This window comes from Sciurus vulgaris, assembly GCF_902686455.1.
Source record: "Sciurus vulgaris genome assembly, chromosome: 1".
In the NCBI taxonomy this organism is placed as follows: Eukaryota; Metazoa; Chordata; class Mammalia; order Rodentia; family Sciuridae; genus Sciurus; species Sciurus vulgaris.
Genome location: NC_136461.1, coordinates 50,287,028 through 50,306,421, shown reverse-complemented (window position 1 = coordinate 50,306,421; position 19,394 = coordinate 50,287,028). Strand labels below are relative to the sequence as shown.

The following is a 19,394-nucleotide window of genomic DNA, read 5'->3' as shown; positions in this document are numbered from 1 at the left end:
TTTTGTCCTTGCCAGCACTGTCAGAGTTTCTCCTGAAATAGCCTCACTTCAGTCATGCTCAAGGAAATTCCCAAATCCCTAAGTCTGAATAACCATAATTTTTGTGTCAGTTGTTAGTTCAAAAATAAAAATGCTGTTACATATGAAAAGTGGCTTCTTCACTTCACAAATGTTTTTTCTCAAGATGACCATCACACTTTGATACACAGGAGTGTTATATGTACCTCCCATTTTGTTGTACGATAGTAAAACCTTACACACCAAAAGGTCAATTTTTTTACTAAAATTGTTTCTACTGCATCATAAAGAATCTTAAGTGAACTTGAATATTATTTTTCTTTCTTGTTGCAAGCACATAGCTAGAAGAATGCAAGATTGTGGTTACCACATTATTTTGCACTAGAGCACCATCAATTTTAGTCAGCCACTGCTTCTGTATCATCAGTACAAATGTCAATGGTGTAAAAAGGTATAACATCTTAGTATTATTACACAAGTACTTTTGATCTCATAGACCCCTGCAAGTCTCAGAGACTCCTAAAAGACAACCAATCAGAAGTACTACTTTAAATAAATACACTCAGGTGCTGAAAGGACAATGGAAACATAACTCCACAATTTGTATGTAGCAAAGTAATTGTGATCAGAAACAAGGGGCTTGTCTGAAAGCTACATTTGCACAGCAAAGTTTCTGACTGTTGTTTGTTTTTCATTTTATGTGATGTTGCAGATGTTATAACCCAGAGCCTTATGCATGCTAGGCAAGCAATTTACCACTGAGCTACACCCCAAGCCCCAGAAAATTCATTTTCACTTAAAGTATGTCAAGTAGAAGCAATAAGTTAATATATATCTAGTTAATAATGTGAAATTTCATTTATTATTCTTTTTATGGAAATAATTAAAGTTATTTCTCATTTATCATGGATGTTCTACATATATGAGCTCTTTATTCAGTGGATTCACAATCAAATTTCTAAATTTCTAAAAACTAAATATGGCTGCGTGTGGTAACCCATGCCTATAAAGCCAGCACCTTGGGAAGCTGAGACAGGAAGATTCCAAGTTGGAGGCCCACTTCAGCAACTAAGTGAGACCCTGTCCCCAAATAAAAAATTTAAAGTGCTCGGGTGTAGCTTAGGAGTAGAGTAACCCATAAAACAAACAAGTAAGCAAAAAAGAAGCAAACCAACCAACCAAATGTGGTGTTTAATATTTTCTTCTATCTAAAATTAAGTAAAAACAATGGCTAAGTTTCTAAATGGTCCAATTTCAGTTTAAGCACTGCTCAAAAACAAAAGACATTTGATTTAAAATAGTAGAAAATTTTAATTCAAGTGAATCTTTTATGTATAATATTGGGAGAAATGTGTATTATAATCATTATACCTTCTGATTTTATCATTATGCCCTTGAATTATACTCTGGAGGAGAATAATACAGATGTTCAAAATGTACTAACGACTATTTTCAATAAGAAATATTATCCTCTGATATATATAAGAAGGCTGTCAACTACAGGTTCTCCCCAATCCCATCAAAAAAAAAAAAAATGTTGATTGAGGGTCTGCGTGAAGTAAAGCAGAATACATGTTAATATTTATGGAATAAGCCATTTGTAAGCTGTACTTAAATTCCACTTATTGAGTCATACGTCCTAGTAACTCATGTTATAAAATTACAGTTCAAGTAATATCATTTAAATTTTATAAAACCAAAATGATAAAGGAAGGTCAACTTACTCGATCAGCTAATCCTCCAGGAACTATGGTCCTCACAACCACACCACTTGACTTTCCTCCAACTATTCCAAATCCTAATCCAGAGCCATCATTAATGAGTTCGACATCCTCAACATGGCCCCAACAAACCTACAAATTAAAGTTAGAACCACAGTATCAGTAAAACACATAGACTCTTAACTTTCCAATACAGTTACTATTAAAGTGATAGATATACAAGAAACCGAATGTTCACACACTTAAGACAACAATCTGGAGACTAAGATAGACAAATAGATAGACCCTGCCCTTAAGGATCTTATAATCCAGGAGAGAAAAAATACTAACACACAATTTAAAATGCAAGACAGAATATCAGACAAAACATTGTAGCTCTAAGAAGACAAGAAACATTCCCCAGTCTATAGCCAATATCTAGCACAAGGCCTGGCTTTTAGTAGGAACCAATAATTATGTGTTTGCTTGAATTGAAAGTCACAGAGCTGGGGATGTGACTCAGTAGTAGTGTGTTAGTAGCAGTGTGTTCATCTAGCATGCTCAAGGAGCACCAGGGGAGAAAAAATATCCTTAACTTGAACTGAAAGTCACAAAATGTTAAGAAGATTCTGGGGGTTTGGAGGAAGGAGGGGACATAAGAAATAAATACCAATGAGGAAAGTGGTCATTTAAATTGCACTACAAAGAAGGAAGACACTCAAGCAAAAGAGAAATGTAAGAGCAAAGTTGGAACAGATAGCAGAATGGGTCAAAGATACAGTCAGAAGATTGGATTAAATGCAAAGGCAAGGAGGGATTCAAGGTTTTAGAAGGTGGAATGACAAGGATAAAGCAGTGGCTTAGAAAAATTAACCTGGCAACAATGTAAAGAACGAGATGCTAAGAACATGATGAGGTAAAGAAACAAGTTTAGGAGACACCAATGAGGGAGAAGAGAGACAGATCCAACTGAAGGTACTGGCAGCACAATCATAAAAATCAGCCAAGAATAAGCATTTTCCCTCTGACTAGCAGGTTTCCAATGAGAAATGTACATTAAATTCATACAAAACAAAAGTAGAACAAATGTCTCCTTCTCAAGACCATGAGGGCATACTCACTATTAAGTTTTTCTATTACATAAAATTGGAAAACTACTCTGCAATGTTAAAATAAACAGGAATATTGGGAATATTAATAAGGTCCCATCTAGAACAATTCCTAATATCAAAAAAGCAATAATGGTTTCCACGGGGCAATCCAAGATGGCGGACTAGAGGGTGACTGCATCTCCAGTCACTCCAGAATCCAGGATTCAAGAAGAGGAGGCATTGAGAGACTCGGACTAAAATAGAGCGTAGGGGTCAGTCTCCCCCACCCGATGAAGCACTGCCCGGGTGGCAGGCCCGGATTCAGGTGGCTTATTAGAGTAAGGCAGAGCAGCAAGAGTCCTTCCCAGGCGGCCCTGTGCACTCCAGCGGTGGGCTCCTCCCACAGGGCCAAATTCTCCAGCATGTCGGAGCAGGCCCCCCAGTGAGAGCCTTTCTGCACAGAACCAAGCTTCAGTTCCCTGAACCAGGGCGGCGAGTTCCTGCCCGTAGGTTGCTTCAGGGACCAGGACAGGGCAGCCAGGGACTTCCCCAAGCAGCCCGCAGCCCAGACCACTCCAGCGGGAAGTGCCTTTCCAGGCTAGCTTCTCAGAGCAGACCCCCCAGTGAGAGCCTTTCCACCCAGAGCCATCTCCAAGACCTGGAACCAGTAGAGGACTAGGGGCAGCTTTCCCTGGAAGCACGGCATTATCAAGATTATAAGAATATCAGTAGCCAAGATTTCAGGCTACTGAAGGCAGGAATGTGATACACTGGAAATCTACAGGGACAATATAAGCCAATAGAAGAATTCTGAAATATCACAAAGTCCCACTGACATCTGACCAATATGAGAAAACGAGGGAAGAAAATGTCCCAAACAAACCTAGATAGTATATCAATAAAACGCAATGACAGCACAGCAGAAGAAATGTCAGAAAGGGAGTTCAGAATGTACATAATTAAAACAATCAGGGAAGCAAACGAGGAGAAGAGCAAATGCAGGCATTAAATGATTGTACCAATCAACAGTTAAAGGAGCAAATACAGGAAGCAAGAGATCATTTCAATAAAGAGTTAGAGATATTGAAAAAAAAAAAAAACCAAACAGAAATCCGTGAAATGAAGGAAACAATAAACCAAGTTTAAAACTCCATAACCAATAGAAAGCATAACCAATAGGATAGAACACCTGGAAGACAGAATCTCAGATATTGAACACAAAATATTTAATCTTGAAAACAAAGTTGACCAAACAGAAAAGATGGTAAAAAATCACGAACAGAATCTGCAAGAATTATGGGATATCATGAAAAGGCCAAATTGAAGAATTATTGGGATTGAGGAAGGCTTAGAGAAACAAACCAAAGGAATGAACAATTTATTCAATGAAGTAATATCAGAAAATTTCCCAAATCTGAAGAATGAAATGGAAAACCAAGTACAAGAGGCTTATAGGACTCCAAATATACAAAATTACAACAGACCCACACCAAGGCACATTATAATGAAAATACCTAACATACAAAATAAAGACAGAATTTTAAAGGCCACAAGAGAAAAGAATCAAATTACATTCAGGGGGAAACCAATAAGAATATCAGCAGATTTTTCAATCCAGAACCTAAAAGCTAGAAGGGCCTGGAACAACATTTACCAAGTACTGAAAGAAAATGGATGCCAACCAAGAATCTTACACCCAGCAAAACTTACTTTCAGATTTGACGATGAAATAAGATCCTTCCATGATAAACAAAAGCTAAAGGAATTTACAAAAAGAAAGCTGGCATTGCAGAACATTCTCAGCAAAATATTCCATGAGGAAGAGATGAAAAAACAATTATGCAAATCAGCAACAGGAGGAACTAGCCTAAAGGAATAACCAAATAAAGGGGAAACCAAATCATGTCAAAAAACAAAAATGAGTCAAATGATTGGGAATACAAATCATATCATAATAATAACCCTGAATGTTAATGGCCTGAACTCATCAATCAAAAGACATAGACTGTCAGAATGGATTAAAAAGAAAAATCCAACAATTTGCTGCCTGCAAGAGACTCATCTCATAGAAAGAGATACCCATAGACTAAAGGGGAAAGGATGGTAAAAAAACATACCATGCACACGGACACAGCAAAAAAGCTGGAGTATCCATCCTCATTTCAGATAATGTGGACTTCAAGACAAAACTAGTCAGAAGGGATAAAGAAGGACATTACATACTGCTTAAGGGAAGCATAAATCAGCAAGACATAACAATCATAAACATCTATGCCCCGAACATTGGCTCATCCGTGTACGTCAAACAAATATACTCAATTCCAGAAATCAAATAGACCACAACACAATACTAGGCAATTTTAAAACACCTCTCTCACCGCTGGATAGATCGTCCAAACAAAAATTGAATAAAGAAAGCATAGATCTCAATAACACAATCAACAATTTAGACTTAACCGACTTATATAGAATATACCATCCAACAAAGAACAAATACACTTTCTTCTCAGCAGCACATGGATCCATCTCTAAAATAGACCATGTCTTATACTACAAAGCTACTGTTAGCAAATACAAGAAGATAGAGATACTACCTTGTACTCTATCAGATCATACTGGATTGAAATTAGAAATAAATGACAGAATAAAAAACAGAACTTCTCCAATACCTGGAGATTAAATAATACACTATTATATGATGAATGGATAACAGAAGACATCAGGAGGGAAATAAAAAAAATTCTTAGAAGTAAACGAGAACAAAGACACATCATATCAAAATCTCTGGGACACTATGAAAGCAGTACTTAGAGGAAGATTTATTTCATGGGGTGCATTCAACAAAAGAAGTAGAAATCAACAAATAAACGACTTAACACTACAGCTCCAACCCTAGAAAAAGAAGAGCAGACCAACACCAAAAGTAGTAGAAGAGAGGAAATAGTTAAAATCAGAGCTGAAATCAACCAAATTGAAACAAAAGAAACAATCGGAAAAATTAACAAAATAAATAGCTGGTTCTTTGAAAAAATAAACAAAATTGATAAACCTTTAGCCACACTAACAAAGAGAAGACGAGAGAAAACCCAAATCACTAAAATTCGGAATGAACAAGGAAATATCACAACAGACAGGATTGAAATACAAAACATAATTAGAAGCTATTTTGAAAATCTATACTCCAACAAAATAGAAAATTTCGAAGACATCAACAGGTTTCTAGAGACAAATGAATTGCCTAAACTGAACGAGGAGGACATAAACAATTTAAATAGACCAATTTCAAGTACTGAAATAGAAGAACTCATCAAAAGCCTACCAACAAAGAAAAGTCTTGGACCAGATGGGTTCTCAGCCGAGTTCTACAAAACCTTTAAAGAAGAGCTCATTCCAATACTTCTCAAAGTATTCCATAAAATAGGAGGGAACCCTCCCAAACTCATTCTATGAAGCCAATATCACCCTGATACCTAAACCAGATAGAGACACATCGAGGAAAGAAAATTTCAGACCAATATCCTTAATGAACATCGATGCAAAAATTCTCAACAGAATTTTAGCAAATCGCATACAAAAACATATTAAAAAGATAGTGCACCACGATCAAGTGGTTTTATCCCAGGGATGCAAGGTTGGTTCAACATTCGGAAATCAATAAATGTCATTCACCATATCAACAGACTAAAAGTTAAGAATCACATGATTATTTCAACAGATGCAGAAAAAGCATTTGATAAAATACAGCGTCACTTCATGCTCAAAACACTAGAGAAAATTGGGGTAGTGGGAACATTCCTTAACATTGTAAAGGCCATCTACGCTAAGCCCATGGCCAATATCATTCTAAATGGTGAAAAACTGAAAGCATTCCCCCTAAAAACTGGAACAAGACAGGGATGCCCTCTTTCACCACTTCTATTCAATATCGTTCTTGAGACTCTAGCCAGAGCAATTAGACAAACCAAAGAAATTAAAGGGATACAAATTGGAAAAGAGGAACTCAAACTATCCCTGTTCGCTGATGACATGATTATATATTTAGAGGAACCTGGAAATTCCACCAGAAAACTCTTGGAACTCATAAGTGAATTCAGTAAAGTAGCAGGTTACAAGATCAATGCTCATAAATCCAATGCATTTTTATACATAAGTGATGAATCTTCAGAAAGAGAAATTAGGAAAACTACCCCATTCACAATAGCATCGAAAAAAATAAAATACTTGGGAATCAATCTCACAAAAGAGGTGAAAGACCTCTACAATGAGAACTACAGAACACTAAAGAAAGAAATTAAAGAAAATCTTAGAAAATGGAAAGATCTCCCGTGTTCTTGGATAGGCAGAATTAATATTGTCAAAATGGCCATACTACCAAAAGTGCTATACAGATTCAATGCAATTCCAATTAAAATCCCAATGGTGTACCTTACAGAAATAGAGCAAGCAATTATGAAATTCATCTGGAAGAATAAGAAACCCAGAATAGCTAAAGCAATCCTTAGCAGGAAGAGTGAAACAGGGGGTATCGCAATAACAGATCTTCAACTCTATTACAAAGCGATAGTAACAAAAACGGCATGGTATTGGTACCAAAATAGACAGGTAGATCAATGGTACAGAATAGAGGACATGGACACAAACCCAAATAAATACAATTTTCTCATACTAGACAAAGGTGCCAAAAATATGCAATGGAGAAAAGATAGCCTCTTCAACAAATGGTGCTGGAAAAACTGGAAAAACATATGCAACAGAATGAAACTAAATCCCTATCTCTCACCCCGCACAAAACTCAACTCAAGGGACTGGGGAGATAGCTCAGTCAGTAGAGTGCTTGCCTTGTAAGCACAAGGCCCTGGGTTCGATCCCCAGCACCCCCCCCCCCAAAAAAAAAAAAAAAAAAAAAAAAAAAAACTCAACTCAAAATGGATCAAGGACCTCGGAATCAGACCAGAGACCCTGCATCTTATAGAAGAAAAACTAGGTCCAAACTTTCAACTTGTTGACTTAGGATTAGACTTCCTTAACAGGACTCCCATAGCACAAGAAATAAGAGCTAGAATCAACCACTGGGATAGATTCAAACTAAAAAGCTTTCTCTCAGCAAAGGAAACCATCAGTAATGTGAAGAGAGAGCCTACAGAGTGGGAGAATATCTTTGCCACTCATACTTCAGATAGAGCACTAATTTCCAGAATATATAAAGAACTCAAAACACTCTACAAGAATACAAATAATCCAATCAACAAATGGGTTAAGGAAATGAACAGACACTTCACAGAAGATGTACAAGCAATCAACAGATATATGAAAAAATGTTCAACATCTCTAGTAATAAGAGAAATGCAAATCAAAACTACCCTAAGATTTCATCTCACCCCAATTAGAATGGCGATTATCAAGAACACAAGCAACAATAGGTCTTCGCGAGGATGTGGGGAAAAAGGTACACTCATACATTGCTGGTGGGGTTGCAAATTAGTGCAGCCACTCTGGAAAGCAGTATGGAGATTCCTCAGACAGCTTGGAATGGAACCACCATTTGACCCAGCTATCCCACTCCTTGGCCTATACCCAAACGACTTAAAATCAGCATACTACAGAGATACAGCCACATCAATGTTCATAGCTGCTCAATTCACCATAGCCAGATTGTGGAACCAACCTAGAAGCCCTTCAGTTGATGAATGGATAAAGAAACTGTGGCATATATATACAATGGAATATTACTCCGCCATGAAGAATGATAAAATTCTGGCATTTGCAGGCAAATGGATGAAATTGGAGGATATCATATTAAGTGAGATAAGCCAATCTCAAAAAACTGAAGGATGAATGATCTTGCTGATAAGCAGATGAGGACATATAAGGGGGTGTAGGAGGGGTTAGTATTAGGGTTAGGTTTAGGGTTAGGGATAAGGAGGGTGGTAAGAATGGAGGAAGGAAGGACTGTATAGAGGGAAAAGAGGGGTGGGAGGGGTGGGGGGAAGGGGAAAAAATAACAATGAATCAAACAACATTGCCCTATGTAAATTTATGATTTTTAATTAAAATTTTAAAAAAAGCAATAATGTTTGCAAAAATAAGAAGCCTGAATCAATGATGTCAGCTACTGCTCACAGAATGTTAACTGGCACCAGTCCTGTGATTGACCTCTTTCAATTCTTACAGCCACTATTAGTTTTAAGTAACAGATGAAGAAACTGAGGTGTGGAGAAATCAAGTACCTGGTGGCCTGACACACTAAGAGGGGAAGAAATGGACTTGAACCCACCAATGCATGACTCCAACACCCTTATTCTTTACCTGCTAAACAATGTCTCACTTTATCCATTGTAGTTATTATGTAAATTGTGCTATTTAAATATTACAGATTGCAACAGGGAGAATGCCTATACTTTGTGTTGTGACCTTGTAATGTACCAGACAGTTTATTTTTTCTTTTGTCCCAAGGAATGAAAATTATATAAATCAGCTAGCACTTAGAATTATAAGAAAATAAGATTTATTAGCAGGCATTCTGAAGGCACAGGTCAAAATCTGTAAAATGTTACAAAGCAGCCTTAAGTATTCCAAACACAGACACACTTTTCTTCTTCCAAACTGTTAAGTATATATCCTTACATAAAAAAGACTACTATAATGTTGTAGCATTGATAACCTAGCCATAAACTCCCATTATAATTTATAAAAATGTTTTTGAAATAACCGAATTGTACTTAATAAACTCAACAGTAAATCTCTTATAAAAACTCTCGATTAACTCTATAAAGAAACCCCTAAATAAATTACACCTAATACTCAATTTGACCCCTATATTAAATAACAATCTTAAATAAGACCCATAGGACACTGAAAAGACTAAATAACCCTTCATGAAACATCTTGATTAAATATGATGCATTTGGAGATCTGATCAACCCTCTTCAGACAAGCAAATGACATCTGATGTACACTATTATAACAAACAGCATAATTCAAAATTATTTTTCCAAGTTTGCAACTCACTGTTTCAGGCAGAGTTATATCAGCTGAGCTGGTAGAAGTCCTGCTTTTTGTGTGGACTGGTTCCCTGGCCACAACCAGATGCAGAGATCCAGCCGTTTGTTGTAATAATGCAATTGCTTGCTGGTGGGAAATATTGTGATCCAGTGGTGTGTGATTAATGGCCAAAATCTGGTCATTCTCCTTTAATCTTTGATCCCTTAATCATATGAGAAAAGAAAGTTAAGTTTAAAGTGGTCTAATAAATTGACTTTTAAATATCTGTTATTTAAGTTCTGCAGTTTATTGCTATGGTACTACTTCACTTGATACATTTACCTGAATAATTATTTAGATAATAACAGAGCTCAGAGTGGCTTTTCATAACACTTAATAACTAATGTACTCATTAGCTAGTACATCCCTACATACACACACATGCACACACTGTAAGTCAGTTGGCTAGAAAAATAAACCAAAACACTTTAGAGGGTCCCACTGCCAAGGGTTAGTGAGTGTGAATACTACATGAACCCTATATTGCTGGAACCTTTCCAATCTGACTTCCATCCATACCATACAAGGATAACCATTTTCTGAACTTCACCAAAAGCTCCCCACTAACAGGTTCACCCCATCTCCATTGTCTTTCCTTCTTTACCACTTCTCAGTAGAGGCCAAATACTCCCAGAAAATCCATGGTAATTACTTCCAAATCTGTATCTAATCCCTTCTCTCTCCCAAACCAATCTCCCAACCACTAAAAAGGCAAAAAGGACAATTAAAAAAAAAAAAAAAGTAACCAAATATCTAAGAAAAAAAAAAAAAAGTACTATTCTAATATCGACTGATATTAGTACTGTGTAAAGTGCTTTACATGCATTATCTCATGTAATCCTCACACTCTTAGTTACATTTTACATACAAAAACTTTGAGCTCAGAGAAGCTGAGCACCTTATCTGAAAAGTCTCACTCTGAAGCATAGCCATTACCTGCTATGGTAACATGCATTTTTAAGGATAGCCTACGATTTACTGCCCTGATTTACTGCATTTGATTTTATTATCTTCCAAGTACCTCTGAGATACTATTCCAGCCAGCTGAGCAGTAGTACCCCAACTGTTCCTTGTCCTTTGCTGTTTTTGGATCCAACTATCTCCTCCTTTCCATTCCTACTCTCCAGTTGGAATCCTTGCCCTAACACCTAAAATCTAATTCACAAACTTCCATCAGATTTATTTTTGTAGGTCATGCTGGTATTTTCCAAGTTCAAAAATGTGTAATGAACAGCTATTACTATTGAACAATAAAGAAAGCACCAACGAAAACAAACTCCTGTCACAACTGTTTTATAAAGGAACATTTTTACCTCTTAAACTACAGGAAGGAATTTATTTCAGAATAGAATAATCCTTTTCGTGAATACCATTTTGAATTATGAAGAGTCCATTGTATTGGACCCCCCCCCCTTCGTTTTTTTCTCAATTCATAGCAGGCCAGCAAAGCTTGTCATGGATCATAATATCATGAATACTGGTCCCTAGGACAGAGGGTAAACTTGGCAGGTCTTTGAAAGCCTCAATGTTCTTCCCCAAAGTATTCTTCCTACTTGGATTCTGCCCATACAAACGATTTCTCCAACTACTCTGACATATGACTTCTCTCTCAAATATGTCTGGCATTTCCTGCTCTGGTATAAACGGTTCCCTCCACATCTAACACCTTTTTACTCTGCGCAGCCAAATTCAAATCACCCTTCACCATTTGGCTGAGTCTCATACCGCAGTCCACAGTGCACTGAACCAGGTGTACTGAAGCATGCTGCCTACAGAGTTAGCTAAGTCCTTCCCTATTTGATTTTAAGTTTCCTGGAGGCAAGGACTTATGCTTTGGAATCTCCCGTGGAAACAGCAACTTCAATATTAAAAAAAAAAAAAAAAAAAAAAAAAATTCTTTTTTTTTTTTTTTTTTTTTTGGCAGTATTGGGGATTGAACCCACTGGCACTCCACAACTGAGCTACAACCCCAGTCCTTTTGTAAAATTTTGAGATAGGATCTTGCCAAGTTACCAAGGTTGGACTTGAACTTTCAATCCTACCTCAGCCTCCCAAATATCTGGAATTACAGGTGGGTGCCACCATGCCCAGCTTATATTTCAACTTTTGATACTAAAATAATCTTTTTCACAATAAATCATGTAGCATTAAAAATGTTCAAAAATCTTTTATTGGGCTGGGGATATAGTTTGGTTGGTAGAGTGTTTGCCTCGCATGCACAAGGCCCTGGGTTCAATCCCCAGCACCCACCAAAAAATCTTTTACTAATATTAGGAATGACATATTAAGGTGACAATAAGATGTAAAACTGTATATATTTTATAACTTATCTTTACAAAAAGAAGACGTTCTAGACTAGGGGTGTAGTCCAGTGGTAGAGTACATGCAAGTGTGAGAACCTGGGTTTGATCCCAAGAATTGAAAAAAAAGAAAACATGTATTTCTCAGTTGTCTCAGGATGTTCAAAGTTCAAATGTTTTAGCACTGGGGTGTAACTCAGTTCTAGAGCACATTTTTAGCATGCATAAGGCCCCTGGGTTCAATCTCCAGCACATCTCCAAAGAAAGTTCCAAGTATCTTGAGATTTGTATTTTTACTTATATTTCTATACTTTATAGTTTTCTATTACATGCATAACAAATTTTCATCATTTTAAAATGTGTTTGAATTGAGAATGCTGCTTGTGAAGCATTTCTCCAGTATTAAAGAAACATTTTCTAGCTGGCACCGGGTCTCTGGTCTAATGCCTAGGTCCTTGATCCACTTTGAGTTTTTGGCAGGGTGAGAGACAGGGATTTAATTTCATTCTGCTACTTCCAGTTTTCCCAGGATCATTTGTTGAATAGGCTAGCTTTTCTGCAATGAATGTTTTTGGTCCTTTGTCTAGAATGAGATAACTGCATTGATGTCATTTTTGTTGTGTCTTATATTCTGTACCAGTGGTCTACATGTCTGTTTTGGTGCCAATACCATGCCTTTTTTGCTACTGTGGTTCTGTAGTATAGTTTAACGTCTGGTATTGCGATGCCTCCTGCTTCACTGTCTTTCTAAGGATTGCTTTGGCTATTCTGAGTCTCATATTTTCTCCAAATGAATTTCATGATTGTTTTTTCTAGTTCTAGGAAGAATGTCATTGGGATTTTAATAGGAATTGCATTAAATCTATATAATGCTTTTGGTACTATGGCCATTTTGACATTGTTAATTCTCCCTATCTAAGAGCATGAGAGATCTTTCTATCTTCTGGTCTTCAATTTCTTTTAGTGTTCTGTAGTCTTTGTAGTAGAAATCTTTCACCTCATTTGTTAGATTGATTCCCAAGTGTTTTGTTTTTTGGTTTTTTTTTTTTTTTTTTTTGAGGCTATTGTGAATGGATTAGTTTTCCTAATTTTTCTTTCACTAGATTCATTACTGATGTATAGGAATGAGTTTAATTTTTGGGTGTTGATTTTATGTCCTGTTACTTTGCTGAATTTATTTATTCTAGAAGTTTTCAAGTGGAGTTTTTTTGGATCTTCTAAATATAGAATCAAATCATTGGCAAATAGGGATAGTTTGAGTTCTTCTGTTCCTATTTCCTATCCCTTTAATTTCTTTCATCTAATTACTCTGGCTAGAGTTTCCAGGACTATGTTGAATAGAAATGGTGATAGAGGGCATCCTTGTCTTGTTCCAGTTTTTAGAGGGAATGATTTCCATTTTTTTCCCCTTTTAGAATGATATTGGCCTTGGGTTTAGCATAGATGGTTTTTACAAAATTGAGGTATGTTCCTACTATCCCTAGTTTTTCTAGTGTTTTGAACATGAGTTCAAACTATTTAATTTAAAAAGTTTTTTTCATACATGTATACAGGGTAATAATGTCTGTCTCATTCTATGGTCCTTCCCATCCCCACTTCCCTATCCCTCCTCTCACGCCCCTCTGCATAATTCAAAGTTCCTTCATCCTTCTCTATCCACGACCCACTATGGGTCAGCATCCACTTATCAGAGAAAACGTTTGGCCTTTGGTTTTTTGGGATTGGCTTATATCACTTACCATGATATTCTCCAGTTCCATCCATTTACCTGAAAATGCCATAATTTCATTCTTCTATAAGGCTGAGTAATATTCCATTGTGTATATGTGCCACATTTTCTTTATCCATTCATCTGTTGAAGGGTACCTAGGTAGGTTTCATAGTGAATTGAGCTGCTATAAACATGAATGTGGCTGTGTCACTGTAGTATGCTGATTTTAAGTCCTTTGGGTATAAACTGAGGAGTGGGATAGCTGAGTCAAACGATGGTTCCATTCCAAGTTTTCTCAGGAATCTCCATATTGCTTTCCAAAGAGGTGGCACCAATCTGAAGTTCCACCAACAATGTATGAATGTACCTTTTTTCCCTACATCCTCAATGTGAGCTGTAGTTTGTCAAATGTTTTTTCTATCTACTGAGATGATCATATGATTCTTGTCCTTAAGTCTACTGATGTGTTGAATTACATTTGATTTCTGTATGTTGAACCAACCTTTGCATCCCTGGAATGAACCCCACTTGATCTAGTGCACTATCTTTTTAATATGTCTTTGTATGTGATTTGCCAGAATTTTATTGAGAATTTTTACATCTATGTTCATCAGGGATATTGGTCTGAAGTTTTCTTTCCTTGATATGTCTTCATCTGGTTTTGGTATCAGGCTGATTCTAGCCTCATAGAATGCATTTGGAAGGGTTCCTTCCCTTTCTACTTCATGGAATAATTTGAGGAGTATTGATATTAATTCTTCTTTGAAGTTCTTGTAGAACTCACTGAAAATCCATCTGGTCCTGGGCTTTCCTTGGTTGGTAGCCTTTTGATGGTGTCTTCTATTTCATTTCTTGAAATTGATCTATTTAAATTGTATATGTCGTCTTCATTCAGTTTGTGTAGGTCATATGTCTCTAGAAATTTGTCAATATCAAGATTTTCTATTTTATTGGAGTATAAATTTTCAAAACAGTTTCAATACCTACTGTATTTTAGTAGTGTCCATTGCAATATTTCCTTTTCCATCACAAATTTTGGTTATTTGAGTTTTCTCTCTTTCTCTTCAATACTGTGGCTAAGGGTTTATCAGTATTATTTATTTTTTCAAAGAAACTTTTTGTTAATTTTTTCAATTGTTTCTTTTGTTTCAATTTCATTGATTTCAGCTCTGATTTTAATTATTTCCTGTCTTCTGCTTTTGGTGTTGATTTGTTCTTTTTCTAGGGTTTTGAGATGTAATGTTAGGTCATTTATTAGTTGACTTTTTATTCTTTTAATGTATGAGCTCAATGCAACAAACTTTCCTCTTTGCACTGCCTTCAGAGTGTCCCATAGATTTTGATATGTTGTACTGGTGTTCTCATTTACCTCTAAGTATTTTTTTCCTTTCATCCCTGATTTCATCTGCTAGCCATTTGTCATTCAATAGCATATTATTTAGTTTCCAGGTGTTGAAGTAGCTTCTATTTTTTACTTTATCATTAATTTCAATCCATTATGATCTGATAGAATGCAGGGTAGTGTCTCTATTTTTTGTATTTCCTGAGAGTTGGTTGCTTTGTGACATAAGATATGGTCTACTTTAGAGAAGGATCCATGTGCTGCTGAGAAGAAAGTATATTCACTCATTGATGAAATATTCTATATATGTCCATTAAGTCCAAATTATTAATAGTATTATTTAGTTCTATAGGTTCTTTATTTAGTTTTCATTTGGAAGATCTATCCAGTAGTGAAAGAGGTATGTTAAAGTCGCTCAGTATTTTTGTGTTGTGATCTATGTGATTCTTGAAATTGAGAAGGGTTTGTTTGATGTATGCAGATGCTCCATTGGGCATATATATTTACGATTGTTATGTCTTATTGATGTATAATTCCCTTAAGCAGTATAAAATGTCCTTCTTTGTCCCTTCTGACTAACTTTGGCTTGAAGTCCACTTTGTCTGATATGAGGATGGAAACCCCTGCTTGTTTATGCAGTCCATGTGAGTGATATGTTTTTTCCCATCCTTTCATCTTCAGTCTGTGGATGTCTTTTCCTATGAGGTGAGTCTCGTAGACACACCATATTATTGGGACTTGCTTTTTAATCCAATCTGCCAGTCTATGTCTTTTGATCGATGAGTTTAAGCCATTAACATTCAGAGTTATTATTGAGAGATGATTTGTATTCCTGGTCATTGTGGTTTATTTCTGGTTTGAGTTAGTTTCTCCTTTAATTGTCTTTCCTTAAGTGTAGTTCCTCCCTTTGCTGGTTTTCACTTTTTCATTTCCTCCTCATGGAATATTTTGCTGAAAATGTTCTATAATGCAGGCTTTCTAGCTGTGAATTCTTTTAACTTTTATCATGGAAGGTTTTTATTTCATCTTCAAATCTGAAGCTTAATTTTACTGGATATAAAACTCTTGCTTGACATCCCTTTTCTTTCAGAACTTGGTGTATGTTGTTCCAGGACCTCCGAGCTTTGAGGGTCTGGGTTGAGAAATCAGTTGAGATCTGAATTGGTCGCCCTCTATATGTAATCTGATACTCTTGCAGCCTTTAAAATTCTATACTTATTCTGTATGCTAGGCATTTTCATTGTAATATGTCTTGGTGTGGGTCTGTTGCATTTTTGCAAACTTGGTGTCTTGTAAGCCTTTTGTATTTGATTTTCCATTTCATTCTTTAGGTTTGGGGAATTTTCGATATTATTTCAAAGAAAAGATTGTTTATTGCTTTGGTTTGTATCTCCACACCTTCCTCTACTCTGATAAATCTTAAATTTGGTTTATTCACATTATTCCACAATTCTTGAAAGTTCTTTTCATGGTTTCTTACCATCTTCTCTGTGTTGTCAACTTTATTTTCAAGATTATGTATTTTGTCTTCATTGCCTGAGGGTCTGTCTTCCACGTGGTTTAGTCTGTTGGTGATACCTTCCACTGAATTTTTAATTTGGTTTGTTGATTCCTTCATTTCGAGGATTTCCGCTTGATTTCTTTTCATCATCTGTCTCTTTACTGAAGTGATCTTTCACTTCCTGAAATTCATCTCTGATTTCACTCCTTACATCATACTTTATGTAACAAATCAGTTTAAATATGTACATTCTGAACTCTTTCTTTGACATTTCTTCTACTGTGTTATCAATGGATTCTGTTATTGGAACATCTTGGTTTGTTTGAGGCACTTTGTTCCTTTGGTTTTTCATGTTGTTTGTGTATCTTCCCATCTAGCAGTGTGGATGTGGGTAGTACAGTTTCTACCCTGTAGACTCACAGTGTCCCTAAAGGTTTCCAGTTCCTCACCATTAAAGGGGAGATCAACATTAACAGCACCCAATGCAAACAAGATACAGCTTTAAACCAAATAGCTCCTATCAAGATATCAGGCACTTCTCTCCCAGGGTGTTCTGAGGACTGAACACTGGGACCTGTATGCCTATTTTGGAGAGCTATCTGTATTGGGCAGATCAAGACCAGGCACTGAGAGCTTCAGGCCAACCACATAGCTGTGAGTGCTGGACTGAGTTGGTGGGTAGGGAGGGATTGGGAGACTGGGGATTGGGGGGGTCAGAGGGTCCTGTTGAGTGCCAGACTGACGTGGGACCTGGTGAGTGCTGGTCCAAGCGGGCCCCAGGAACCCAGTAGGTGCAAGACCAGCTGGCTGGGCAAACTGAGAGCAGGATGCCCTCACACCTCCTCCAACCTCAGACCCACTGTAACCAGCCCTGTCTGTCCCTGCATGCTTCAGGACTTGCAGAGTTGGGGAGAACCCAGCTCCCTCCCATCTCTGTAGCAAGATATTGTCTACCAGCACACCAGCAGGAAGACCCCAGGTGCATCCAAACCCACAAGCACCTTTACCTCCAGGCCCTAGTGCATCCTGAGACGGTAGCAGCTGCAAACCTGCAGACACCTTGATATTGAGCTTCTAGGCCCTGGCCAGTGTCCCAAGATGGAGGCTGATGCATTTAGAAATGGGGCAGCCTGGTGCAGAGGTGACTGCAGGCAACCATGTTTGGAGATGGGGCAGTGATGGGGGTTAGTGCAGCGGCAGCTGTAGGATCTCTTTTTTTTTTTTTTTTTTTTTTAATTTTGAGTAGGGATTTCCCTATGTTGCCCAGGCTGGCCTTGAACTTACAAATCCTCCTACCTCAGTCTCCCAAGTTGCTGGGATTACAGGCGTGTGCCAATGCATGGGCTCAGTTTTCCTTTTCTAATAAAATAACTTTGTCTCACAGCTGCTGATTCTATTTCTGTGCCCTCAGGATCAAAGGTTGCAAGTATTTGATTTCATATATGGTAGATCAGGAAAATATGATAGACACATTAGACAGTAACATGTCAACAAAGTATATGGCAAGCTTGCTGCTAGGGTTTGAATGTTTGTCCTCTCAAAAAAAAAAAAAAAAAAAAAAGTTGAAATTTAACTGCCATGGTAACAGAATTAAGAGGTGGAGACTGGGCTGGAGATGTAGCTCAGCTGGTAGAGTGCTTGCCTTGCATATACAAGGCCCTGGGTTCAATTCCCAGCACCAAATTAAAAAAAAAAAAAAAAAAAAAGAGGTGGGACCTTTATGAGACAATCAGGACGTGAGGAATCACTCTCATGGGTGGGACTGGTTCTTTACAAAAGGACAAGCTTGATCTCTTCCTTCCTGTTCTTCTCACCCTCTGGCTTCCATCACACAATGATGCAGCATAAAGACCTCTGTCATATGTGAACACCTTGACATTGCCCTTTTCAGCCTCCAGAACAATAAGGCAATAAATTTCTTATTTATAAACTGTTCAGTCCCAGGTATTCTATTATAACAGCACAAAACAGAGTAAGACAGCTTCTCTCAATGATCATATAACAGAATGAAGATGATGATGCTGGAAATAGGGACAACTGTATGGACCACTGACAGATGTGCCTGAAGATTATGGTACTGGAAGGTTAATCTACAGTGAGGACTTAACCCCCATGCCAGGGAATGCTGCTCAACTCTTCATCAAGAGCATTCATGCATCTAAACATCAAATACACAATAATAGGACAATTAATACATGAGATTAATACTTCTCAAGGTGTTCTAAAGAAATTAATAGATGTTTTTTAAAGAAAGCAGATTGGTGCTTGCCAGTGGATGAAGGGAGGAAGAAACTGGGTATGTTAAAAGGTCCTTTTGAGGTGATGGAAATGTACTGCAATTAAAGAATGGGAATGGTTGCAGAACATTGTGAATAACAGTCATGGCTTTGTAGTACTTTAAAATTAAGTTTGTGTTATTTTAATTAAATTCCAATATGTAAAAGAAAAAAATGTGAATTATAAAGAAAAGTTGGCTAACCAATATTAAATGAGTTTAATGGTACGCAATTTTAAGTCTAGGTATATTCTATGTTGACTACGAGGAGTTCAAGTTTATGTCTACTACCTCCGTTTCATTATTAAAAGCATACCACCTCAACCCAAAATCATCCCAACTTGAACAATAAATTGTAAGATCACCCTATATGCACCCAGTATCCAAGAACAGAATAGAGTTTCTCAAATATATC

At 37.0% G+C, this 19,394-nt stretch overlaps 1 protein-coding gene across 9 annotated transcripts in view; it reads right to left on the bottom strand.

Annotated features, from left to right (window-relative positions):
- Positions 1–19,394, bottom strand: part of PATJ (PATJ crumbs cell polarity complex component) — a 399,437-nt gene that overhangs the window by 364,682 nt on the left and 15,361 nt on the right. For all 9 annotated transcript variants that reach the window (XR_013757701.1, XM_079103582.1, XM_079103581.1 and 6 more), the window contains 2 exons: positions 9,818–10,013; positions 1,743–1,871 (listed from right to left, as the gene is read on the bottom strand). Coding sequence is in view for 8 of the 9 variants with exons in the window: in XM_079103582.1 (XP_078959708.1) it covers positions 1,743–1,871; positions 9,818–10,013 (325 nt within the window). In the remaining variant the exon portion in view is untranslated. The remainder of the gene's footprint in view (positions 1–1,742; positions 1,872–9,817; positions 10,014–19,394) is intronic.